Source organism: Trachemys scripta, chromosome 12 (assembly GCF_013100865.1).
Source record: "Trachemys scripta elegans isolate TJP31775 chromosome 12, CAS_Tse_1.0, whole genome shotgun sequence".
NCBI lineage: Eukaryota > Metazoa > Chordata > Testudines > Emydidae > Trachemys > Trachemys scripta.
The window spans coordinates 34,771,881-34,799,768 of record NC_048309.1 but is presented as its reverse complement, the minus strand read 5'-3'; the positions used below and the strand labels follow the sequence as shown (position 1 = coordinate 34,799,768).

At 42.0% G+C, this 27,888-nt stretch overlaps 3 protein-coding genes across 3 annotated transcripts; 2 read left to right on the top strand and 1 right to left on the bottom strand.

The window, feature by feature from the left end:
- Positions 1-4,048: 4,048 nt before the first annotated feature.
- Positions 4,049-4,654, top strand: LOC117886108 (olfactory receptor 488-like). Its single transcript, XM_034787747.1, has one exon. The coding sequence runs from the start codon at positions 4,049-4,051 to the stop codon at positions 4,652-4,654; it is 606 nt and encodes a 201-aa protein (XP_034643638.1).
- A 9,852-nt stretch (positions 4,655-14,506) lies between these two features.
- Positions 14,507-15,472, top strand: LOC117886107 (olfactory receptor 1020-like). Its single transcript, XM_034787746.1, has one exon. The coding sequence runs from the start codon at positions 14,507-14,509 to the stop codon at positions 15,470-15,472; it is 966 nt and encodes a 321-aa protein (XP_034643637.1).
- Positions 15,473-21,342: 5,870 nt separating this feature from the next.
- On the bottom strand, positions 21,343-22,305 carry LOC117886106 (olfactory receptor 10A7-like). The gene has a single exon (XM_034787745.1). The coding sequence runs from the start codon at positions 22,300-22,302 to the stop codon at positions 21,343-21,345; it is 960 nt and encodes a 319-aa protein (XP_034643636.1). The 5' UTR covers positions 22,303-22,305.
- Positions 22,306-27,888: the final 5,583 nt, after the last annotated feature.

Genomic DNA, 27,888 nt, shown 5'->3' with positions numbered 1-27,888 from the left:
ACATTTCTTTCACCCCCTTTTCCCCCTCCCCACCACTTTCCGTAGATGGGGAATAATTCAACCATCAGCAAAATTTTCTCTTAGGCAAAAGAGCAATTCTTTAAGGCTGGCCATTAGCAATTAACAGTGTTGTTTATATTGTCTCCAGCATAAATATATAATTAATTCCCTGGTCACAATGATGTCAAGTCCCTTTCATCAATGGTATGAAAGAAGGTACTGCCTATTCCTAAAACGGATATAAAGATGAAGAACAGAAGACTTCTATTTTTCTGTAATGATAAAAAGTAAAATCAACGGAGAGGTGCAGGCATGTGAGTGCATCTTCTTAGGAGTATGCAGGGTCTCTTTAAACAAGGGAGCAAGATCTATGAAGAATATCAGGAGAGCAGACATCCTGCAGAAATCACAACCCAGTCATGGAAACCCTGAGAGAGGAGGTTGCATGAGAACTTCCAAATGGCGATCCAGGTAGCATAGTTCTTTGCCACTGCTGTTAGAACATAAGAACGGCTGTACTGGGTCAGACAAATGGTCCATCTAGCCCAGTATCCGGTCTTCTGACAGTGGCCAATGCCAGGTGCTTTAGAGGGGAATGAACAGAACAGGGCAATTAACAAGTGATGCATCCCCATTATCAAGTCCCAGCTTCTGGCAGTCAGTGGTTCAGGGACACCCATAGCATGAGGTTGTGTCCTTGACCATTTTGGCTATTAAGCAATGGATGGATCTATCCTCCTGGCATTTATCTAATTCTTTTCTGAATCCAGAAAATATTTTGGGTCTTTACAACATTCCCTGGCAATGAGTTTCACAGGTTTACAGTGTGAAGAAGTACATCCTTATGTTTAGTTTAAACCTCTGCCTGGGTGACCCCCAAGTTCTTGTGTTATGTGAAGAAGTAAATTACACTCCCCTCCTTCAATTTCTACACGCCATTCATAATTTTTATAGACCTCTATCATATCTTCCCCTTAGTTATCTGTTTTCTAAGATGAACAGCCCCAGTCTTTTTAACCTCTTCTTGTATGAAAGCTGTTCCATACACCTAATCATTTTTGTTGTCTTTCTCTGCATCTTTTTCCAATTCTAATATATCTTTTTTGAGACGGGGCAACCAGAATTGCATGCAGTATTCAAGGTATGGGTGTGCCATGGATTTCTGTGGTGGCATTATTATACATTCTGTTTTATTATTTATCCTTTTCATAATGGTTCCTTATATTGCATTAACTTTTTTGAATGCCGCTGCACACTGAGCAGATGTTTTCAGAGAACTATCTGCAATGACTCCACAATCTTGTTTTTGAGTGTAACAGATAAATTAGACCCTATCATTTTGTATGCATAGTTGGGATTATTTTTTTTTCCTAATGAATTTATTAGTTTCCAATTATCAATATTGAATTTCATCTGCCATTTTGTTGCCACATCACCCAGTTTAGTGAGACCCCTCTGTAAATCTTCGCGGTCAGCTTTGGACTTAACTATCTTGAGTAATTTTGTACCACCTACAAATTTTGCCACCTCACTGTTTACCCATTTTTTCAGATAATGTATGAATGTGTTGAATACCACTGGCCCCAGTAAAGATCCTTGGGGGACCCTGCAATTTACCTCTCTCCACTGTGAAAAATGACTATTCCTACTCTTTATTTCCTGTCTTTCAATCTGTTACTGATTCATGACTGCTTACGTTGCTTAAGAGTCTTTGGTGAAGGACCTTTTCAAAAGCTTTCTGAAAGTCCAGGTACACTATATCCACTGACTCCCCCTTGTCTGCATGCTTGATGACACCCTTAAATAATTCTCATAGATTGTGGAGGCATAATTCCTTACAAACCTGGGGTGACCTCAAATTTCCCAGCACTTTGTTTAGAACTTATTATTGGTTGGGTCTGTTTAAATGTGATGGCAGTAGGGAATGTGATGTTGGTGGTGTGTATGTAGGAGAAAGATATATCCCTTAAACTGAGTGTTTCAATGTCCCCTTGAACTGGTATGATTCAAACGGCAAGAACTGGATTTATTAAACAAACCGTAGTTACTTCTTAGAACAGGATTGGAATTGGTCAGAAAACATTTGTTTCTCCTGAAATTTTTAACTAAAACTATTTAACACCCAAAAACTGACCATTATTTTTTGGCAACTGACAACTCAACCGTTGTTAGCCAAAACTTGCCCCAAACCTGTACATTTTCAGCCGAAAACTGTACATTTCTGGCTGAGAACTGACAAAATACAAATATTTTGGATGGAAATGTTCAGTTTTCTGTTCTTTCAGTTTCTCAGTGGAAAAATGAACATTTTGAGCAAAGCAGACACTTCCCATGAAATTTCTTAGTCAGCTGAAAACCCAATCATTCTTTAGGAAACAAAGTTTTTATGGAAAAAAATTGACAAGCCCCATACAGGATACAAAAGCTGTTCTCCCTCATACAACCCGGCCTCTCACAGTTCACATTCATAGCTAGTCCTGTCTTCTCTCCCCCTAGACACTCTTAACTCAATAGGAGCTATTTGTTGTTGTAAGCTTTTCTATATTCTTGTCTATCTCAGGTTCTTCTCTGGCCCTTGTTACAGTATCTGTGCACCTCCATCTTTTCATGTATTCAGCCTCAGAACACTCCTGTGAGGTAGGGATGTTCTATTATCTCTATTTTTTGCCCAAGGAGAAATGAGGTAAAAAGAACCTAAATACCTTGCTGCCAATTACAAAGGAAATCCATGGCACCAAGAGGAATTGAATGCAGGTTTCATAAATTCAAACCTAGCACTCTAACCACTGGACCATCCTTCCTTCTTTCAAAACTCTATTTCCCTCAGTTCTCCAGGCTCTGAACCACAGCTGGTGTGAATTGCTAGAGACATATCAATTTACACTATAAGAGGATTTTCACGTGGCCTCTAAATCTAACTCCCATCTTGAATATCCCAAAGTAGGTGTGAGTCTTATATACCACAAATTATTTGGTCGTGTAATAGTGAATCTTTAAGATTAATAAAATTAAAGTTGCCAATTTATGATATTCTTGTCAATAATTACTTCTGGCTCATTTTCTCTGGCAAAGAATTTGTTACTAAAATAATACTATTTTTCTTGTACAAGTAATCTAATTTATCATGATGAGATCCAATTTTAATGGCCACGCGCATGCTCAGAATGGATTTTCAAAAAACATGCAGCACTGAAATCACTCTGCTCACACAGAAATCTGTGGGAATTTTATCCATTTACATTAATAGGAACAGCGTTAGACTTTGAAAATCTCACTCAATGTCACTAAATTTTCTTTCTTTCTTTCTTCACTTAAATCTAGAACTGATCAGAAATTTTATTTTTCCACTGAAAATTTTGACAAAAATGGGGGGGGGAATCGTTTCATAGAAATGTTCAGTAGAACATTGCAACTTTTCATAGAAAAATTGAAAAAAAGTTATCTGCTGAAAAATATTAGTTTTAAGGGTAAAGGAAAACAGATACTTTCTGCAGAAGTTTTCATGTAGTTGAAAACTCAGTTTACCATTGAAAAATAGCATTTTATGGAAAAGTTTCAACCTACCCAAATCCAGACTGTCTGTCTAACTGTGTACCTATCTCTCTGTATGACTCACAAATGGTTGTATTCCTTTCTTACTATATTTTCAAAGGTTATAATTTCTTCATTTATCCTACAGACACAATCCATGGCAAACACGGAATGGGAAAATCAAACATACATCTCAGAATTCATACTCTTGGGATTTGGGAATCTTCCACGGTTGCGTCTCCTTCTCTTCCTGCTGTTTCTAGTCATCTACATTTTGACCGTGGCTGGAAACATCCTCATCATTCTGCTTGTTTTGACTGATCATCACCTACACACTCCCATGTACTTGTTTCTGTGGAATTTGTCCTTCTTAGAAACCTGCTACACCTCAAACAGCTTGCCTAGGATGCTGGAGAGTCTCCTAACTGGAAACAGAGCTATTTCAGTTTGTGGGCGTTTCATACAAAATTATATTTTTGGTCTCCTAGCGGGCTCGGAGTCTTATCTCTTATCAGCCATGTCTTATGATCGGTATTTAGCAATATGCAGACCACTGCATTACGCAGCCCTCATGAATCGCCGGTTCTGCCTCCAGCTAGTGGCTGCATCTTGGATAAGTGGCTTGTTGGGTAATTCCATTATATTATATGTGTTGTCACGGTTAGTTTTCTGTGGCCCCAACAAGATTGACCATTTCTTTTGTGATCTAATTCCGGTTATTAAGCTCTCCTGCAGCGACACCCACCTCATGGAACTTGTGGTTTTCCTACTTTCTTCCATATTCTCTCTGCCACCATTACTACTCACCTTGTCATCTTATTTATGTATCCTCTCCACCATCCTGCGAATCCCTTCCACCACCGGGAGGCAAAAGGCCTTTTCCACCTGCTCCTCTCACCTCATTGTGGTCACATTGTTCTATGGAACCATAATCATTGTTTATCTGTTACCAAAAAACAATGCACTGAGAGACCTGAACAAAGTGTTTTCTCTTTTCTACACTGTCTTGACCCCCATGGCCAATCCTTTCATATATACCCTGAGAAATAAAGAAGTTAAAAACGTACTCAGTAAAGATGTCAGAAAAATTAGGGCTTTCCTGAGAGAAAACACAGGCACATAACACTTGCCATCCTTGGTCAGACCAGTGGTCCATCTACTCCAGTAGCTTGTTGTTAAAAGGGGCCTAACTCCAGATACATCACAATACAGCTGGTCAAATTTTAAAATAATGTTTTGATTAAAATGATTTTTCAATTAAAATGTACATTTTTTAATAAAAATGAAACTGAATTTAGAAAACAGGAAACTGGGGGAAAAAAGAGCAGGTTTAGGTTTTGACTTTCTTTTAATAATGCTGTCATGTAACTGATGCTATTCTTGTCTATGTACATGTTTAGTCCTTTTTCATTCCTGCTAAGTTCATTGCCTCAGTAATACTTCCTACAATGAATTCTGAAAGTAAAGTGAATTTTAGAGAAATGTTTTAAAATTGTTTCCTTAAATGTCCCCTTGATTCCCAGCATACGTCTTTCATGGTCCCTTAGTTAAGGCTAGTTTGAGTTTTCATCAAAAGCAGGTTTTATCACCCTCTTTTTTACCATGATGCCGCACTGGGGGGGGGGGGAATAATTTCTTTTAAAAGTCAGTTTAATATAACCTGGGATCACAAACTCTGAAAGCCTTCACCACAACCAAATGGCTATAGATTGGTGTCATTAAGAGCAGAAATAAGGTTGCTTGGGTGTGCTAATTGTGCAGTTCCAGACCTTAACGTATTTGTGTTTCTTTTCAATTTAACCTTAATTCTGAATTTCCTGTGTTTCTAACACTTGGCTTTTCAATAATGATACCATCACTTTAATATAGCTTATAATAAGTCAACAATCTGTGCTCTCCTACTTAACTCCCTCTTCATGTAGTTTTTTTGTCTAGACATTATGAAAAGGAGTATATAGCTGGTCGGTCCAAAATTTTCCATTAATTTTTTTTTCAATGAAAAATAGTATTTTGATTGAAGAAATTTTCTCTGATCCTGCCTACTTTCCTCAGAAATATTCCAATTTCCACCAGAAAACCTGAAAATTGTTGGTTGCCTTTATGTTGTCAGAATATTTAGCTGAACAGTGTCTTGTAAGGTCTCATATAAAAAGTGGTGACATTATGGTCATTAATATTACTGCACAATGTATGTATGGTTAGCATGTAAAGAGTCATGTAAGTGCACTGGAAATATGTTCCTAAAATACGTTCAGACCAAGCAATCCAAGTAGAGCAAACAAAGAAGTTTGTTCCAGACAAAGAAATGTTTTTCTGCCTGTTTGCCTGTCTCTGAGGTCAATTGAGCAAGGTGAGATCAGAGACAATGGAAGTTACCTTTGCATCTGAGTCAACAGGAGAAGAAGGCAGAAAGACGGCATGGCATCTGGGACAGAAGAACTCTTCCTGGGGTGTGCACTTGGGAGGAATATATTTCAAAGGCTTGCGGGGCTATCAGAAAAAGGGGAGAAACCCCCTTAGTTATGTTAAGGGACAAAAGGAGCCAGTGCTTTTGGAATCTGTGAAAAGTCGAACCTTGAACCATGTGGGTGTAAGAGGCTGAGAACTGACTAGAAGTGAGAAATCACCTGAGACCAGAATTTTATCCTGTTAAGTTTTAGACACTAGAATGAGTGTTTTTACTTGTGCTTTGTTTGTAACAATTTCTGTCTCTTTGTCCTTGCTTAGTATCACTTAAATGTAGGTTCTATATTAATAAACTCATGCTCAGTTTTACTATAAACCATCTCAGTGCCATGTATTAAGTTAAACAGCATGTCCTCAGTGAGCCAAGAGGCCGGTGGGTGTACTGTCTTTTTGCAGGCAGCAAACATGATACCATCTGTGTCTGTCCAGTGACAGGAACTAGACATTGCAGAGAGAATCCCTGTGGGAGCTGAGGACCTGGGGCTCACTGAAGATTACCTGCAAGGCACTATTAAGACTGGCAGAATCTCAAATAGTTTGCTGATTTGGCAGGGAGATGAGGGTCCAGCAAAGCTCTCCCTTGCTGAGGCAGAGAGGTAACATCGTGGCTTACCATTAAGAGCACCCGAGGCAAGTGTCACCATAACCAGATAGATAGAATGTATATAGTCAGTTCTTGGCAGTTTTCAGAGAGAAAAAAAAACAGTTTTCATTTTTTGCATTTTTCATTTTTTGACAAAAATTCCAATTAAAATGAACAATTTTTCTTCATTTTATTGATGACAAAATTATTTTTTCTGACCATCTCTAATAAATAGGAGCACCCGATCGACCTTCTCTATACTGCTCACCATGGTGTATGGTTACTATTTTTGAAGGACCCTATGGGAGTTAGGTACCCAGCTCTAATCGAATGGCAATGCAAGTTGGGTCTCTAGGTCCTATCAGCCTCCACTGGGAATCCAGTCCACAAGAAAGTGGCTCAGATACCAACCCATTTTGTCCCCTGTAACCTAAAGGGAGCTTACCTATGAGGGAGAGAGTAGACCAGTCTCCATGTCCATAGATTTGACTCTGGAAATATCTACATTGTAACACATTGTGGTTGTGTCCAGGTTAAGGGAATCTAGAGCCCCGGACACACCGACACATGGAGGTCACCCGTGAGCCCACTCCTTTGTTTGGCCATGCCCCATGCACTGTGGTCCTACCCATCCTTTGCGGGTAGCAGTGGCATCTATGTGACTGGTGCAGGACCCACCACAACTCCTCTTTGGGCATGGTGGAGATCACTCTTCCCTGGTCCACCAATCCCTGTCCCAAAGTGGGCTGCAGGCTATCTCACAGAAACACGATGGGGTGGGCAGCAGTCGGAGTTCGTTGCACAGGAACTTTTTTTCCTTCCCTCAGACAGTCTGCAGTTCATGTCTTTATCTTTTCCTTTGGTCTAAAACATTTTAAAATGAAATCCGAGATACTGAGTCATGGAACTAGCTGAATCTCTGCTCCCTTTCAGGTACCTTCCCTATGGGAGAAAACAATAAATGTTACTATACACAGGTTAAAAGCGTACCTGAGGTGACCCATCAATCTTATGGACCCTCAGTAGATCAAAGTCCTTCCAACCATTCCCAAAAATTGTTACTGATGAAGGCTCAACCATTATCCTGGGTAAATTGTTCCAATGGTTAATTACTCTTACCATGAAAAATGTATTTGTATTTCAAGTCTCAATTTGTCTAGCTTCAACTTCCACCCATTGGATTATGTTTTACCTTTCCCTGCTAGAATAAAGAGCCCATTATTAAATATTTATTCCCCTTGTAGATACGTATAGGCTGTAATCGAGTCACCCCTCAACCTTCTCTTTGTTAAACCAATTAATTATTAATCAATATAAACTATTTTAAAATGTAACCATAAAATAAAATATGACAAAATCCCTATAGTTTTGCATGCATAACTTCTCCATCTATATATATTTTAACTGCTATGTTGGTAAATGAATAATTTATGAATAATGATGAATAATTTACAATTAACTTTTTCCCTTTGTGAATAGGGATGTCTACTGAGCTTGGCCATTATCAATTAACGGTGTTGTTTACATTTACTCTGATATAAACATAGAATTAATTCCTTGGTGACATCAATGAAAAATCCCCATGATCCTAGAATGCATATAAACATGAAGAGAAGACAACATTAGTTGTTTTCTAAGAGCATCCAACAAAATGAATGGAGTAGCAGAGAGAGATTAATGCATCATCTCAGGAATGTCTTTTCACAATTGTATGAAGAATATCAGGAAAATGGTTGGCATGTGGGAAATACAACCCAGTTACTGAAATCCTGACTGAAGAGGTTGCATCAGAAATTCAAGCAGATAATTAAGGTAACATAAATCTTTTCCATGGTTGTTAGCTGCAGTGAAATCATAGAATCATAGAGGAATCATAGAATATCAGGGTTGGAAGAGATCTCAGGATGTCATCTAGTCCAACCCCCTGCTCAAAGCAGGACCAACCCCTACTAAATCATCCCAGCCAGGGCTTTGTCAAGCTGGGCCTTAAAAAAACCTCTAAGAGTGGAGATTCCATCACCTCCCTAGGTAACCCATTCCAGTGCTTCACCATCCTCCTAGTGAAATAGTTTTTTTCTTAATATCCAACCTAGACCTCCCCACTGCAACTTGAGACCATTACTCCTTGTTCTGTCATCTGCCACCACTGAGAACAGCCACTGAGAAATCATAGAGTGAAATACTGAATTCCTTAGTCAGTGTTTACTCAGTCCCGAAATACAGTGTATACCGCTTATTAGCAACCTCTTGTTTCCCAGGAATAAGTTGCTATTATCTGGGAGTTGCAAATAAGCAAAAGCCAGGGAACAAAGCTCTGGGCCTTGTCTTCCCTGACTGCAGCTTCAGAAACCTGCCTGCAGCTGGGGCCTTTCCTCCAAAAAAACTGTTGGTAAGCAGCATACCTGTTGCCAATATTCATATCCCATTAACATTAAAACAAAAGTCGTTACTATTAGGATTGCTATTAAGTGGCATCCATTGTAAATTATGAATGGTCTAGAGAAGGGAGATCCGGAACTCCTGTTCTCCCTGTGTCACAGCACATGAACAAAAGAACATTCAATGAAATTGAAAGGTAGCAAATTTCAAAACTCATAAAAGGCAATACCTCCTCACACAATGTGTAATTAGACTGTGGGACTCGGTCACTGGAAGGAGATTATAGCATGACCAAGTGGACATCATTCTCCAAAAATGTTATTGTATGGCCAATCTAAGATGTATCTTGAACACCTTAGTCTCATCATTATACTGGTGTTCTAAATAATTCTTTTTACTCCTTAGTGTTTATGCTACATGTGGACAAATTTACTTTGCTTAATTTTTGACATTGTTGAATACAGTGGGGCAAATTCAGAGCTGAATCAAAGGAAATGCAAAGGAGAGAAAACGTTGATAACTTATGCAGCAAACAGCTGGAAGAAATAGGTTTAATGGGACAAGCAAAGTATAAGTATCGTAAAATTAGAGGATTGGGCCAAAAGAAACCTGATGAGGTTCAACAAGGACAAGTGCAGAGTCTTCCACTTAGGACAAAAGAATCCCATTCACTGTTACAGACTAGGGACCGAATGGCTAGGAATCAGTTCTGCAGAAAAGGACTTAGGGGTTACAGTGGACGAGAAGCTGGATATGAGTCAACAGTGTGCCCGTGTTGCCAAGAAGGCTAATGACATTTTGGGCTGTATAAGTAGGGGCATTGCCAGCAGATCAAGGGGCGTGATCATTCCCCTCTAGTCAACATTGGTGAGGCCTCATCTGGAGTACTGTGTCCAGTTTTGAGCCCCACACTACAAGAAGAATGTGGAAAAATTGGAAAGAGTCCAGCGGAGAGCAACAAAAATTATTAGGGTGCTGGAACACATGATTTATGAGGAGAGGCTGAGGGAACTGGGATTGTTTAGTCTCCAGAAGAGAAGAATGAGGGGGGATTTGATAGCTGCTTTCAACTACCTGAAAGGGGGTTCCAAAGAGGATGGATCTAGACTGTTCTCAGTGGTACCTGATGACAGAACAAGGAGTAATGGTCTCAAGTTGCAGTGGGGGAGTTTTAGGTTGGATATTAGGAAAAACGTTTTCACTAGTGGGGTGGTGAAGCACTGGAATGGGTTACCTAGGGAGGTGGTGGAATCTCCTTCTTTAGAGGTTTTTTAGGTCAGGCTTGACAAAGCCCTGGTTGGGATGATTTAGTTGGGGTTGGTCCTGCTTTCAGCAGGGGGTTGGACTAGGTGACCTCCTGAGGTCCCTTCCAACCCTGCTATTCTATGATTCTATGATCTTACGTGTTAGACATCTGGGGACCAGAGGGAATACAAACAAAATCATAAGAAAATTACTTTCCCTTCTGTTCTGTGAATCAGAATTACAAAGAGTAAAAACTTGTCACTGCTCATTATTGGACAAGTTATTTTGGTGTCTAAAGATGCAAATAGTCACCTACAAAGAAAGGATTGAAAAACAAACAAACCTGGGTTTGTTTCGTCTGGAGAAGAGAAGACTCGGGGGAGGGGGACACATGATAACAGTCTTCAAGTACATAAAAGATGTTATAAAGATGAGTTTAATAAGTTGTTCTCCTTAATCACTGATGATAGGACAAGAAGCAATGGGCTTAAATTGCAGCAAGGGAGATTTAGGTTGGACATTAAGAAAAACTTGCTAACTGTCTGAGTGGTTAACCACTGAAACAAATTACCTAGGGAGTTTGTAGAATCTCTGTTCTTGGAGATGTTTAAGAACAGGTTAGATAGAAACCTGTCAGTAATGGTACAGGTAATACTTAGTTGTGCCTCAGTGAAGGGGACTGGACTAGATGACCTTTTGAGGTCCCTTCCAGTCCTACATTTCTATGATCATTTCTATGAGTTCAAAAGCACCTACTGTAACCATTCCTTAGTGAGTCACAACTGAGGATGCCAAATTCAGGACGAACTGCTGAAAAATAGGGCAAACACAACCCAAAACTGGTGGTTATTCTTTTATAAGATATACCAAATCAGCCACAAAAGTAAACTCCTGTTTCACTGTACTGGCTAACAAGAAAACATAAAGGCAGTTTCCTCAGGTATTCCAGTCCTTATATCACTACCAAAAACACTGGATTCATAGATGAGTGGTTCTTTACAACCAGTCTCATCAAATAATAGGTTCTTCTGATCCCAAAGGACCAGCCACACACCCAGGTCAATATATAACTCAGATCTTACCCAAAAATCACGCTGATGCCAATCTTTTAGTATCTAAAATCTAAAGGTTTATTTATAGAAAGAAAGAAAGAAAGAAAGAAAGAAAGAAAGAAAGAATGGTGAGAGTTAAAATTGGTTAAAGGAATCAATTATATACAGTAATGGCAAAATTCTTGGTTCAGGCTTGTAGCAGTGGTGGAATAAACTGCTGGCTTAAGTCAAGTCCGAGGGTGCTAAAGGAGTTGGCGGGTGAGATTGCAGAGCCATTACCCATTATTTTTGAAAACTCATGGCGATCAGGGGAGGTCCCAGATGACTGGAAAAAGGCTAATGTAGTGCCCATCTTTAAAAAAGGGAAGAAGGAGGATCTGGGGAACTACAGGCCAGTCAGTCTCACCTCAGTCCCTGGAAAAATCATGGATCAGGTCCTCAAGGAATCAATTATGAAACACTTAGAGGAGAGGAAACTGATCAGGAACAGTCAGCATGGATTCACCAAGGGGAAGTCGTGCCTGACTAACCTAATTGCCTTCTATGATGAGATAACTGGCTCTGTGGATGAGGGGAAAGCAGTGGATGTGTTATTCCTTGACTTTAGCAAAGCTTTTGATACGGTCTCCCACAGTATTCTTGCCGCCAAGTTAAAGAAGTATGGGCTGGATGAATGGACTGTAAGGTGGATAGAAAGCTGGCTAGATCGTCGGGCTCAACGGGTAGTGATCAATGGCTCCATGTCTAGTTGGCAGCCGGTTTCAAGCGGAGTGCCCCAAGGGTTGGTCCTGGGGCCGGTTTTGTTTAATAACTTTATTAATGATCTGGAAGACGGTGTGGACTGCACTCTCAGCAAGTTTGCAGATGACACTAAACTAGGAGGCGTGGTAGATACACTAGAGGGTAGGGATCAGATACAGAGGGACCTAGATAAATTAGAGGATTGGGCCAAAAAAAACCTGATGAGGTTCAACAAGGACAAGTGCAGAGTCCTGCACTTAGGACGGAAGAATCCCATGCACTGCTACAGACTAGGGACCAAATGGCTAGGTAGCAGTTCTGCAGAAAAGGACCTAGGGGTCACAGTGGACGAGAAGCTGTATATGAGTCAACAGTGTGCTTTTGTTGCCAGGAAGGCTAACAGCATTTTGGGCTGTATAAGTAGGGGCATTGCCAGCAGATTGAGGAACGTGATCGTTCCCCTTTATTCGACATTGGTGAGGCCTCATCTGGAATACTGTGTCCAGTTTTGGGCCCCACACTACAAGAAGGATGTGGAAAAATTGGAAAGAGTCCAACGGAGGGCAACAAAAATGATTAGGGGTCTGGAGCACATGACTTATGAGGAGAGGCTGAGGGAACTGGGATTATTTAGTCTCCAGAAGAGAAGAATGAGGGGAGATTTGATAGCAGCCTTCAACTACCTGAAGGGGGGTTCCAAAGAGGATGGAGCTCGGCTGTTCTCAGTGGTGGCAGATGACAGAACAAGGAGCAATGGCCTCAAGTTGCAGTGGGGGAGGTCCTGGTTCTATATTAGGAAAAACTATTTCACTAGGAGGGTGGTGAAACACTGGAATGCGTTACCTAGGGAGGTGGTGGAGTCTCCTTCCTTGGAGGTTTTTAAGGCCCAGATTGACAAAGCCCTGGCTGGGATGATTTAGTTGGGAATTGGTCCTGCTTTGACCAGGGGGTTGGACTAGATGACCTCTTGAGGTCCCTTCCAACCCTGATATTCTATGATTCTATGATTCTAAGTCTCTGGAACACATCCACAGCTTGGATGGGTCATCCAGTCCTTTGTTCTGAGATTCAGTTAGTAGCAAAGTTCCTCCAGAGGTAAGAAGCTGGACTGAAGACAAAATTTAGGGGTTTCCATGGCCTTTTATAGCTTTTGCCATGTGGAGGGCATTCCATTGTTCTTACTGGAAAATTACAGCAACAAGATGGAGTTTGGAGTCATGTGGGAAAGTCCCATGTCCATGCATTTCGCCAGTCACAGCAGGAAATTCCATTAAGTGGAGATGGGTGTCTCCCATGATCCATTGTCAGTTAAATGTTCTTTCGATGAGCCACTCAATTTGAATAGTCCCTCCAAGATATGCTGGCTAGCTACCTTGTGGGTGGTACCCCAGGAGCACACATTTGAAATCCAAGTATACAGCCAATACTTATAACTTCAAATACAAAAATGATACATGCATAGAGATAGCATAATCATAACCAGCAAATCATAATCTTTTCATAGACCCCTCACTCAACAATCTTTGTACAATATTTGCTGCAAATATATAACAGTGGTTGCAACAATGATCTATATGGTCATATTTTAATCAGATAACATCACACCTACATACCTGACTCCTATTCAAATCCTGAAGTCCTTACTTTGTTTTTGCTCAAATGTAATTTTTAATTGAGTAAGAGTAAGAAATGAATAGAGCTGGTTGATATATGTTTCCATCAAGTCCAGCTGATGATTCCAAAATTAAATATTTTGCAATTTTCATTACATGGTGAATTTCAAAATCTTGATTGTTCTTCGCAACAGAGGAACAAAAAAGAAATAGGAAACATCAGAATTTCCATCAGGACAGACACGCCATTTTTACTCATTTCTGGAGTGAATCAGAATAGGGACCTCAGAATGTGTTACTCTAGTTAAAAGGAAAAAATCCTATATTCAAGATGAAAAAAAAATCAAATTAAAAAAATGTCACCAGGGAAGCTGTGAAAAGCATCCAGCACTCTTCAGCCCACTCCAATGCTCCAGCCACTACTGTATTGTAAGTCCTAGTCAGACTCGATGCACATCAATATAAATGAAAGGCTGACGTAAGAGATGAACATCATCGTATTACAAGGGAAAGAGAGCCAGGACCTACATACTCTGTTCTCATAGTTTAAGATGATAACGATGAGTCAGTGGTTATTACCTATATTTCAGGGAAAGTGTATGACAATGTTGATGGGCTATGAAATATTAACCAGCTTTCCAGCCTGAAGTGTATCTGGATAGTGAGTTTCAGTAAGGCATGTTTTCTTTCTTTCTTTCTTAATTATGAGGTTTCTGTCAAGGATTCACCAATATTTATTCTGGAGTACAATACACACGGCAAGAGAATTTCGACAGTTACCCTTTAGAAAAAATCACTTTGTTCTGTGAAAATGTATGGATGGCAATTGAGATTTTTGCCTATATTATTCACTTCCATTTTTCATTTCATTTCCTTGTTCTTAGGAAATCAGACCCATGGTAAACACTAAATGGAGAAATCAAACATCCATCACAGAATTCATCCTACTGGGATTCGGGAGTCTCCAGGAACTGCAGACCCCTCTCTTCCTGCTGTTCCTGGTGATCTACATTGTGACCATGGCTGGGAATATCCTCATCATTGCATTAATTGTGACTGATCAGAATCTTCACACCCCCATGTACTTCTTTTTGGGGAATTTGTCCTGCTTGGAGACCTGCTACACCTCCACCATCCTGCCCAGAATGCTGGCTGGTCTCCTGACTAGGGACAGAACCATTTCTGTTACTGGCTGTTTTGTACAATATTATTTCTTTGGTTGCCTCGCAGGTTCAGAATGTTATCTCCTAGCAGCAATGTCGTATGATCGGTATTTAGCAATATGTAAACCCCTGCATTATACAATGATGATGAATGGCAGATTTTGCTTACTTCTCATTACTGGCTGCTGGATAATCTGCTTTGTAATTAATTCCATAATTATATTTTTGTTGTCCCATTTGATTTTCTGTGGCCCCAATGAAATTGACCATTTCTTTTGTGATTTGACCCCATTGATAAATGTTTCCTGCAGTGACACTGAACTGATAGAACTTCTGGCTTTTATTCTCTCCTCCCTAATAGCAGTGGGCCCCTTTCTATTAACCCTGACTTCCTACATGTGCATCATCACCACTATCCTGAGAATCCCTTCTGCAACCAGGAGGCACAAGGCATTTTCCACCTGCTCTTCTCACCTTATTGTGGTGACCATCTTCTATGGGACCCTGATTCTTGTTTATCTGTTACCAAAAACCCACACACTGAGAGACCTGAATAAACTGTTCTCTCTCTTCTACACTGTCCTGACTCCCTTGGCCAATCCACTTATCTACAGCCTGAGAAACAAGGAAGTTAAAAAGGCTTTAAGCAAAGGGGTTAGAGAATTTATTGATTTCTTTGGAAGGCAGACACTCCATTAATGCTTTAGATTAAAATAACAAATGTGCAAGAAAATTGACTGTGAAGGTGGAGTTCAAATTACTGATGATTTTCTATTAAGAGGTGAACCAATAAATTTTCCACAGAGTCTATGTGAAATTATTATGTGGTTTTATTATTCCTGTTGCATGCAGGGCCGGTGGAAGGATGTTTTGCGCCCTAGGCGAAACTTCCACCTTGCGCCCCCCCCCGTCCCCGATCACCCACCCTGAGGTGCCCCCCTGCGCCATCTTCCCCCCTCCGCCCTGAGGCACCTCCCCCACCCCAGCTCCCCACCCCCCACCCTGAGGCACCTCCCCCGCCCCAGCTCACCCCTGTCCTGCCTCCTCCCCGAGCATGCAAGCCTGGGAGGTGGGACAAGTGAAGCAGCCACGGTGAGCTCGGGGAGGAGGCGGGGCAGAGGTCAGCTGGGGCGGGGAGTTCCTCTGCATGACGCCCCCCCGCTTGCTGCAGGCAGCCTTCCCCGTGGTCCACTGCCCCAGCTCTCTCCGCCTAAATGTCAGCAGTGACCGGGGTGGCCGAAGATCCGGCCGCCGTGGTCACTGCTGAAGAAAATAGCACCCCCCAAATCCTAGCTCCCTAGGCGACCACCTAGATCACCTAAATGGTTGCATCGGCCCTGGTTGAATGCATCTATCTGGCTATCTACTCTTTCATCCATCTGAATTTCCATAGTGTAAGATCTTTAGGTCCTTACACATGCCATCCTTACTCCATATTCAGTCACATTCCCTCCTCCTTCTTACTGAATCCAATTCCCATTGGCTTCCATTGAGTATTTACTGAAGTGGCTGCTATAGAATCATAGAATATCAGGGTTGGAAGGGACTTCAGGAGGTCATCTAGTCCAACCTCCTGCTCAAAGCAGGACCAATCCCCAACTAAATCATCCCAGCCAGGGCTTTGTCAAGCCTGATCCTTAAAAATTTCTAAGGAAGGCGATTCCATCACCTCCCTAGGTAACCCATTCCAGTGCTTCACCACCCTCCTAATGAAAAAGTTTGTTCCTAATATCCAACCTAAAACTCCCCCACTGCAACTTGAGACCATTGCTCCTTTTTCTGTCATCTGCTACCACTGAGAACAGTCTAGATCCATCCTCTTTGGAACCCCCCTTCAGGTTCTTGCTACATTGACAAGAAGATTTCCATTGATGTTCTTAAATCACCTCTCTGAGAGGCAGTAGCTAAGTCAACAGAAGACTTATTCCATCAGTCAAGCTGTGCATACACTGTGGGTTAGACTGAATTAGCTACACCACTCAGGGTTCAGAATTTTTCACAACCCTGAGTGACCAAGCTAAGTCGATCTATTTTTTAAGTGTAGACCAAGCCCTAGTTAAAGAGGATGGGTCTTGTAACCAGATGTCAGGACTCTGTGTATCCCCCATTTTCCCCTTTTGTGCTTTCCAATTTTCATCCAACAACATTACAATTCTGCCCACTGAGGCCTAGAACATCCCCTGAAGTTTTGGACTGGATCAGATGTGGTGTTCAAACATTACTGCATTGCATGCAGAGAGGTGGACCAACAGACAGACAAGCCGAGAAATTCCATTATCTCGCGTCTTTGTGCATCAAAGCATTGTGAGGTGCTCAGATACTGCAGTGATGAGGGTTATACAGGTACCTAATGCAGACAGACAGACAGACAGATTGATAGATCAATCCCACAGATGGCTTTGAAAATTTCACCCATACGGTGTAGGGATATTAGTCTGAGCAACCAAACGCCAATCTAAGGATATAAACATCTCCTTAGAGAGATCTTCCTTTGGATGGAGAAGCTCCAATGCCAAGCTATGTGCAGATCCTAGGACATTTCTTTCCCCTAGCCTTTGGCATGACAGGGTACACTTACTGTTCAGACCTTAAGTGACTTTTTCTATTCCAGGCTGAGAAGAGCAAAACGGTGGACAAGAAGCTGATCTCCACTCCCAGCTCAGCCCAGCACAAAAGAGATGTTTTTTTTCCCTTTTTTTGAGAAAAATCTTTTCTTTGAGGAAAACAGACATTTTTATTTTATTTTACCCAAAATCCCAATTTTCCTTTGGGTGGGTCCAAGTGTGGGTGAGTAGCCCAAGCTTCCACCACTGCTGCAACAACCACATTGCTAGTTTTAGCGTGCTAGCTCAAGCCCTGGTAGCACAAGTCTGTCTCCACAGGTTGGGAGGCTGGCTTCCAGCTGCAGTGCAGACATACCCCAATACCTTCAAGGCAGGGCTTGTCTCTTTCTATGTTTGAATAGGACCTGGCACAAATGGTCCTGAACCTGTCTGGGTCCTGTGAGGCACTAATAATAAACAATAATTATGATGATATTAATAAATAATAAAGGATTTCTGCAGAAGCATCCAGTTTATCAGAAACCCAGTTATCTGTCAAACACAAAAAAAATCTAGCAACCCTAGTAGATGATACACTGAAAAAGTAAGAGCAGACATAACACTTGTATGGGGATAAATAGATAGAGGAGTATGTATGGGACTAAATAGATGAGTAGCTAGGGGAACAGGTAGGTAGATATGCATGGGGCTAGATAGATGAGTTGATAGGGGAACAGTTAGGTAGGTAGGTATACATGGGGCTAGATAAACAAGTAGTTGGGGAACAGGTAGGTAGGTATATATGGAGCTAGATAAGTGAGGAGGAATGGGGATAGGAAGAGGGATAGATGAGCATGTATGCGTAGGAGAGAGAGTGACACACTGTTCCCCAGGAGGTCTGTTCTCTCTGAGTGTTTACAACAGTCCCCCACTGCAAACTCTTCCCATCAGCGCTCCATTGATCTTAGTGGGGTACATGGAACCGCAGGGACCCTCTGACATGGAATCAGCTGCTGAGATTGGAGCTTTAGACCTTACTCTTTTCAGACAGGGCCTTTTACTTTTACTTGTATTCAAGAACCAGCACAATGGAACCCCAAACCTCACCGGGACATCTAAGAACTACTCCTATTGTGTCTGGGCTCAGTTGAACCTTTACCATAAGCTTTGAGGAATCCACCTCCTGTTTTCCCCTGTGTGCATCCCACTGCAGGGCAGGAGACCAATTACAAAGGAAGAAAGTTGCAGCACTAGAAAACATAGTGCTAGTTACATTGTGTGCAAAGGTTGGGATTTTCCACTGAGTTTAAGGCAGTTAGTCATCCAACTCTCTTTGGTACCCAATGTTCAGCTCCTAACTCCATTGAGTAACTTGGAAAATCCCATTGTCTTAGGGTACGTCTTCACTACCAGCCATATAGGCGGGTAGCAATCGATTTATCTGGAGTCGATATATCGCGTCTCGTTAAGATTCGCGTAGCTGAAGTTGTGTATCTTGGATTGATCCCCCGCCCAGTGTAGACCAGCCCATAGTTATGGGGCTGGCTGCCTCTCAGGTCTTTTTAACCTGCCTCAGGGTGGAATCTCAGAGTTCTCACCCTCTGAAGTTCCGTCAGCCAGGGATGTGACTGGCAGCTCGTGTAGACATATCAGCACTAGCTGTGCTCCAGCTCATGCACTAAAAGTACAAGCAAGGACAGGATAGCATAGGCTGCACAAGTCCACCTGACCTCCCACCCCAGGTATGTATTCCATTGTGCAGCCTTCTCTGAAACCACTGTGATGGAATCCTCACTTCTACTTTTATTGAGCTAACTAGAGCACAAGTAGTGAAGCACACACCCGGCAGCAGGGTAGACATACCCATGGCACTTGAGTTTCCTCCCTCTGGGAACCTGTGACTAGTAGCTTCCTTAAAATAGAGTATATTTGTTTAGCAGTTGGAACAAAGTGTTAGATTAGAAAGGATTTGAAAACAGAAAGCAACCTGTATGCATGTCTGTTTTACCTGAAGTCATGCCATGCTGTAATTGCAAGCCTAGGTGCTTTAGACAGCCCTGCTCTTCCCCTTCAGTGCCCCTTTCAAAAAGGCTGTCCTTTCAAACCCTGGAGGCTTCTTCAAGTCTTGTTAGGCTTTGGTCCCTCCTAATAAAACCAGCTCTGTAGACTGTCTGGGACCAACCCAGAGTCAACAGAGCCCATAGTTCTGGCATTTTACCTTAACCACCCTTAAGGGGAAGCTGATGAGGGAAACATCTTGAGCCATCTTCCTGCCTGGACCATTGCAGACCATCCCTCACTGGGAAGCACTGAATCAAAAATATTTGCACAGAAAACACCATTGCAAAGGCAGCACAGCATAGTTGCACCTGGCTTGGATTCTCCTGCACCTTGTTCAATAGGGCATGTTCCTGCCAGTGGGTGGTAAATTCACAGGGCAAAAACTTGTCCCCATTAAAGCCAATGGCACTGACTTCAATGAGATCAGGGTTTCATCCACTGATTTTAGGGGAATCAAAGACCAGCATGACCTAGCCCCCTGCATAGAACAAGCCAGAGAATTCCACCAAGTCACTCCTGTATCAAGACCATGACATCTATTTGCACAATTCATAGGTGTTAGGAGACATTTGATCCTATATTTTACTTACAGCTAGGTTGGCACTTCTTGATATTTAAGCAAAAGCCTTCCATTTAGACAAGTACACCACAGGCTAAAAGCTTGTGGAAGTAGACAATGGTTTGAACGGATGGATTATTTACAGACTAGTAGTTGAAATCCTAAGCTCTCATGAAGTCCTATGTGTAAAAAAAGCTGAAAATGTCTAAGAACTTAAAAATGGGATGAGACCAAACCATAAATACCAGTGAGGGCTGAACGTGGTGATATTCCAAACAAAAAGAGCTCTCTACCAATCTTGCGGCTGTTTCCATCCGTTCACACTGACTCAATAGACATTCTAGGCTTCTGAGTGACAATCCTGGAATCTGATAATATAGATGAGAAGGAAGATACTATGTTTGGGTTGTGTGTGTTTGTTTTGCTTGTTGACTTTTTTCCAGAACTGATATCTGAAAATGACTTGATAGCACAACCTGAAGAAAAGCTCTGTATAGCTCAAAAGCTTGTTCCTTCCACCAACATAAGTTGGCCCAATAAAAAGGTATTTCCTCACCTATCTGATAATGAATGCATGTAAATTCACAGACTGTCATAGGTACATTAAAAGAAAGAGACAACAAATTAGATACTTTTTTTTTCATTTTTATGGAAATTGGACAGAATTGTAAAATGCTACATACACAGACACTATGGACATCCATCAGGTCAATTACCTTTTCACCTAGTTATATATATTCAGCATCCTCAGCCCTGGCATAGATCTTGTCCTGTGCAATTTGGTCAGATTTAGAATCATAGAATATAAGGGTTGGAAGAGACCTCAGGAGGTCATCTAGTCCACCCCCCTGCTCAAAGTGGGACCAATCCCCAACTAAATCATCTCAGCCAGGGCTTCATCAAGCCTGAGTTAAAAACCTCTAAGGAAAGAGATCCCACCACCTCCCTAGGTAACCCATTCCAGTGCTTCACCACTCTCCTAGTGAAAAAGTTTGTTCCTAATATCCAACCTAAACCTCCCCCACTGCAACTTGAGACCATTACTCCTTGTTCTGTCATCTGCTACAACTGAGAACAGCCTAGATCCATTCAGATTCTCCACTTTGGGGGAGACAATGGGACATGAGTTGTATTCCAGGAAGCCTGCACCCCAGAGACTTTCAAGGCCTCACATGCCAGACACAGGCACTAAAGTTGAAGGAGCTGCCTCAGAACTCACTATATGCTCACAGTCTCCTATGATGCATCATGTGGTTTAAGTATGGAATCATCAACATGCAGCCCCCATCAGAGCATTTAAAACAGATTGATTAATCCTCATCTTATTATACCCATCCAAATTCTGGTGATCACCCCGGACCAGATAACCAGCTGGAGTAAATCAGCACAGTTTCATTGACTATAGTTTACACCTGCTGTGAACTGGATCCAGCAAACTTACTAAGAACTTTTCTCAGGGCCATATTTACATGCTTATTTCTCAGGCTGTAAATGAGGGGGTTGAGCAGAGGAGTCAGGACAGTGTAGAAGACAGAGAACACTTTATTTAGGTCTCTCAGTGTGTTGTTTTTTGGTAGCATGTAGACAATGACTAAGGTTCCATAGAAAACGGTCACCACGATGAGGTGGGATGAGCAGGTGGAAAAGGCCTTTTGCCTCCCAGTGGTGGAAGGGATTCTCAGGATGGTGGTGATGATATATATGTAGGATGCCACCGTTAGTAGAAAAGGGGGAAATGTATCAAAGAAGGAAAGGAATAAACTTACCATTGAAATCAGTTGCGTGTCACTGCAGGACAGTTTAAGAAGTGGAATGAAATCACAAAAGAAATGGTCTATTTCATTGGGGCCACAGAACGTTAACTGCAACATCAAAAATATAATTATGGTAATAGCCAGAAAGCCACTTACCCAAGACCCAGCTGCTAGCTGGAGACAGAACCTGCCATTCATAAGGGCTGAATAGTGCAGGGGTTTGCATATCGCTAAATACCGATCATAAGACATCGCTGCCAGGAGAAAACATTCAGTCACCACTAGGAAACCAAAAGAATAAAGCTGTATGATACAACCACTAAATGAGATGGTCCTGTCCCCAGTCAGGAGACTGGCCAGCATCCTGGGCAGGATGGTGGAGGTGTAGCAGGTCTCCAAGCAGGACAAGTTCCCCAGGAAAAAGTACATGGGGGTGTGCAGATGCTGATCAGCCACAACTAGCACAACAATGAGGATGTTCCCAGCCATAGTAACAGTGTAGATCACTAGGAACAGCAGGAAGAGAAGAATCTGCAATCCATGAAGATTCCTGAAATCCAGGAGATTGAATTCTGTGATCGACGTTTGATTTCCACATTTTCTTTTCTCCATGCAATATAGCTACTTTAATAAGAAATTATGAAAAATAATTAGAACATACAGCATGAATAAACCAGAATAAATATTCAAGCAATTAGCTTTAAAAATCCAAAGAGCAAACTAAGATGAGGATTTATATTTTCTTACAGAGTCAAGTAATTAATATGTTGCAAACTTGTAAGAAACAAGAAATATAGCAATTTTCACACCCAACCAGCCCACTCTTACATCCAGTCTTGTACCCTATGTTTGACAGTAGCCACGAGCAAATGCTGGAAATCAGTGTGTAAGATCACCAAATGGACAATTGTGCTCTAACATACATATATGGAACATTTCTCTCTAACCCCAAGCCTGTTACTTGTTGGCCTGTCTCCTGAAGTATGAGAGCTTTGTAAATTTTCAATCTTAGATAGTGTAACTGTGGGCATCCTTTTTATCCACATGGATGGATAACCCCTTGTTTGCGTGCTACTAATTTCTTCGTGTCAAAGGTGTGATAGCTCGCATAGACCAATCTCTGCTATTTCTGCTCCAGCTAATGCCGACTGGTGTCTGCTCAGCATAGGTGCTGGAACTAGGGGTGCGGGGGTGCTACCGCACCCCCTGGCTTGAAGGGGTTTCCATTATATACAGGGTTTACAGCTTGGTTCAATGGCTCTCAGCACCCCCACTATACAAATTGTTCCAGCACCCCTGCTGCTCAGGCTAGCTCCCAGGCACAATCCCACCTAACCCCATGGATACATACTCATGTGGTTAGGCCAAACCCCTGCCTGTGCCACCAGTGGTTTTTTTAGGCAATTTGTTGACACAGTCAGTGAATTCCCATGGGCTACTTTATTTAGAAGTGAATACATTTTTAAAAGCCCTTCAAAAACCATAGATTTTCAAAGGAACTCTTGGCTGATGATCATAGACATATCCTATCCCCTAGAACTGGAAGGGACCTTGAAAGGTCATTGAGTCCAGCCCCCTGTCTTCACTAGCAGGACCAAGTACTGATTTTGCCCCAGATCCCTAAGTGGCCCCCTCAAGTATTGAACTCACAACACTGGGTTTAGCAGGCCAATGCTCAAACCACTGAGCTATCCCTCCCCCAAAGCAGGCTAGGCAATCAAAACTGGGGCCAGATTTTCAACAGGGCTCAGTAGCTTCCTCACTGAAAACGGGCGATCCAAAAGGACTTTGAAATTTGCAGCTGTTTTCACCCCACCCCTAAATAAAGCAATGTTCCCTGTTTAAGCAGCTCTGATACATGTACTTTGCCCCCCAAGTGCTCCTAGCAGCCATTCCTTGTTCTGTGTCCTCTGCCCATCCACGGGGGTAGTGCGCTGTGCCTTGTATCTGTCCAGTGCTCCCTGGACACTGGCTGCTCTTCTGTCCCGTTCTCCCACCAGGCTCCTTATTCTCCAGGGCCCTGCACAGGTGTCTGCGGGGTGAAGAAGGAAACACCCCAGCAAACCACCCAGGCTGAACTAGTCTCTCGTCGCTCAGTCATTCCTTTCAGGGCCTGGGGAAGCAGCAGGAGCTGGCGGAGAGGGAGGGGGCAGGAGGGGGCTCCAGGTTCATGTTGCTATGTTCTGCCACATCCATGCAGTAGGGGAGGGTCTGTTCCTTACATTCTCCCTAGCTCAAGGAAAGCTCCGTGCATCTTAGCTGCCTCTCTGCTCTCCTCCCACGCTCCTGCAGGGGTGAAGGGAAAAGGAGAGACCCTGCCCTACGGCACTGAGAACCAGAGTCACTGACGTCCTGTCCCACTGGTTGGGGAGCAAATGGTTTGCAATCTATCCCCAGGATGATCAGTGTCACAGAAAAGAGGGCAAACCTGAATCTGACTGGAGCCCTGCAGAAAGGAAATATCCCCATCAGATACATGCACGGCTCACTCATAGACTTCAGGGTCAGAAGGGTCCATGATGATAATGTAGTTTGACCTCTTGAACACTGCAGGACACAGAACCTCACCCACCCACTCCAGTAACAGACCCATAACCTCTGGCTGAGTTACTGACATCCTCAAATCATGATTTACAGATTGCAAGTTACAGAGAATCCACCATTTACACTAGTTCAAACCTGCAAGTGCCCCATGCTTCAGAGAAGGTGAACCCCCCTCCCAGGGTCTCTGCCAATCTGAACCAGGGGAAAATTCCTTCCTGGCCCCTCTCAGCTTCCCACAGACTGACCAGGGAAACCCTGAGTATCCTTCTGCCTCCAGTTGCACACTGCAGCCCATCTGATAGGGGACTGGAACTGCAAGCCAAGTCTCTGCTGTGTCCCGGCTGCTATGGAGTAGCCATAACTCACTGCTCCCAGCCCCTCTCTACAGCCTTGCAGTGCAGCAATATCAGGAGGTGCTCTGATACATATCAAGAGGAGAATCGGCTGTGAGACAGAGCAGGAACTGTGCTGTTAATGTGCGTGCTATAGTGACAGAGGAGGCTGCTGTTTCCTGATCTGCATGGATTTTCCATGCACCATGAATGCCTCTTAAAATGTACTGAAAGCCCCTATCTCCCACTGTAGGGGATAGCAAAAATGAAATGTCTCTATTTAGCTAAGCAATAACCCCAACAGTAAAAAAAAAAGCACAGATCCTGAAGTTCAGACTCAGGCAAAGCTCCCATTGATCCTGCTCAGTGCGAGTTTTACTGGAGAAAACAGTGAGCAAATGAGTCAGAGCATCAGGATTTGTCTGAAGGATTGCAGCACTTACTTTTAATCCTGACCGTGAAGTGGCAACTGCTCCTCAGAAGCGGATTGGGCTTGGGGAGATGGAGCTGGTTTTCACTGTCTCTCTGCTTCCCTCAGTCCCTTCACAGGGTCTGCCTCCATCTGCCGAGATGTCTCCATGCACCCAGAGGGACACCTGTTTTCTGCTGCTCTGCTTGACTGCATACATTACACCAAGGCATAGTGCCTCCTAACCCAGCCTGCCTTGAGACAGCTGATTTTAATGATCACTTTTAAGTGATGGTGATTTGGGGAATTAGTTATATGTGCCTGTTAAATCAGTGTAATGCAGTGGGTGTTCCATTCTCCCTTTTCACCAGCCCCCCCCGGGGAATGAGAAGTAAACAGGTAGTTAGGCACTTAATTCCCCCTAATTTGTGGGGGAGTTAAGTGCCTAAAAATCTTTAATAACCTGGCGGTGGGTTAGAGAATCTTCCTATGGAGCTAGGAGGACTAAGAGATGAGCATTTAAGAGAAATCTGTGATTATCTGGTCATTTCTGGGTTAGGTTATAGTAACATTACTGCAAAAAGCCAATTCATTTGAATTAAATTAGGGCTTTCAAGCGATTAAAAAAAGTAATCATGATTAATAACATGATTAAAAATTAATTGTGATTAATCATGCAATTAATCGTACTGTTAAACAATAATAGAATACCATTTATTTCAATATTTGTGGATGGTTTCTACATTTCCAAATATACTGATTTCAATTACAACACAGAATACAAAGTGTACAGTGCTCACTTTATATTTATTTTTATTACAAATATTTGCACTGTAAAAAACCAAAAGAAATAGTATTTTTCAATTCACGTAATACAAGTACCATAGTGCAATGTCTTTGTCATGAAAGTTGAACTTACAAATGTAGAATTATGTACAAAAAAACCTGCATTCAAAAATAAAACAATGTAAAACTTTAGAGTCTACAAGTCCTCTGAGTCCTATTTCTTGTTCAGCCAATTGCTCAGACAAAGAAGTTTATTTATATTTGCAGGAGATAATGCTGCCCACTTCTTGTTCATAATATCACCTGAAAGTGAGAACAGGCATTCCCATGGCACTATTGAATATGGTGTTGCAAGATATTTACATGCCAGTTGCGCTAAAGATTCATATGTGCCTTCATGCCTCAACCACCATTCCAAAGGACATGCACCCATGCTGATTCTGCTTGATAAAAATCCAAACAGTGCAGACCGACACATGTTCGTTTTCATCATCTGCATCAGATGCCAACAGTAGAATGTTGATTTTCTTTTTTTGGTGGTTCGGGTTCTGTAATTTCTGCATCAGAGTGTTACTCTTTTAAGACTTCAAAAAAGCATGCTCCACACTATGTCCCTCTCAGATTTTGGAAGGCACTTCAGATTCTTGAACCTTGGGTTCAGTTCTGTAGCTATCTTTAGAAATCTCACATTGGTACCTGTGGCGATGACACAGGAAAGGAAATAGAACACCAGGCTTGTGGTAGCCAGAGAGCTTTAAAAGCCTCAAGCAAAAAGCCTCCAGGAAAACTTTTCCTGGGGTTTTTATTTCTCTCCTTACTTTGTTTACAACACTTCTTAGTGGTTACATTCCTGCGCATAGAAAAGCCAGGCAGTATACATGCACATAAGATAATGAACCCATCTCTTGAGCGCGTGAATGCCAGCTGCGAGGAAACAATCAAATCAGCCAAATAAGTTTCCCAAACACAAACGCTGGATTGAAGGTCACTCCTGCCTCGTTGCCATGGGAGCAGTTTGCCGCGCCCGTGGGCTGGCAATTCGGGAGCTATGCATTCCTACAGGTACCATATTTGCGTTTTATCAAATCTGCAGTGAAACAAACAACATGTGCTGAGTCATCATCCGAGACTACTATAACATGAAATATGTGTTAGAATGCGGATAAAATAGAGCTGGAGACATACAATTCTCCCCCAAGGAATTCAGTCACAAATTTAATTAACATATTATTTTTTTAACAAGTGTCATCAGCATGGAAGCATGTCCTCTGGAATGATGGTTGAAGCATGAAGGGACATATGAATGTTTAGCATATTTGGCATGTAAATACCATGCAATGACGGCTACAAAAGTCCCATGTGAATGCCTGTTCTCACTTTCTGGTGACATTGTAAATAAGACGTGGGCAACATTATCTCCCGTAAATATAAACAATCTTGTTTCTCTTAGCGATTGGCTGAACAAGAAGTAGGACTGAGTGGACTTGTAGGCTCTAAAGTTTTACATTGTTTTGTTTTTGAGTGAAGTTATGTAACCAAAAAAAAATCTACTTTTCTAAGTTACACTTTCTCGATAAAGAGATTGCACTACAGTACTTGTATGATGTGAATTGAAAAAATACTTTTTCTTTTGTTTATCATTTTACATTATAATAATATAAAGTGAGCAGAGAACACTTTGTGTTCTGTGTTGTAACTGAAATCACTATATTTGAAAATGCAGAAAAACATCTAAAATATTTAACAAGTTTCAATTTAACAGCTTGATTAAAGTGTTATTAATTGTGATTAGTTTTTTTAATCATTATTATTTTTTGAGTTAATCGTGTGAGTTAACTGTGAGTAATCGACAGCCCTAAATTAAATGTATCAGAAACCATTTAAATTGTGAAAAGCAGAAGGAATTAGAAGGTCAGGGATTGTCTGCCTTCCTGGTAAGATTGAACCCCTCACTGCTATATATTTGTACCATGCCCTAAAGTTTATCCGATCTGAGTTGTTTTTGATAAGTGTGGGGAGCAAATTCAAAAGCTGAGGCAGGACTTAGCAAACGTAGACCATCCCTGGCAGGTGTATGTGCAACCTGTTCTAAAAACCTCCAGTGATGGGGATTCCACACCCTCCCTA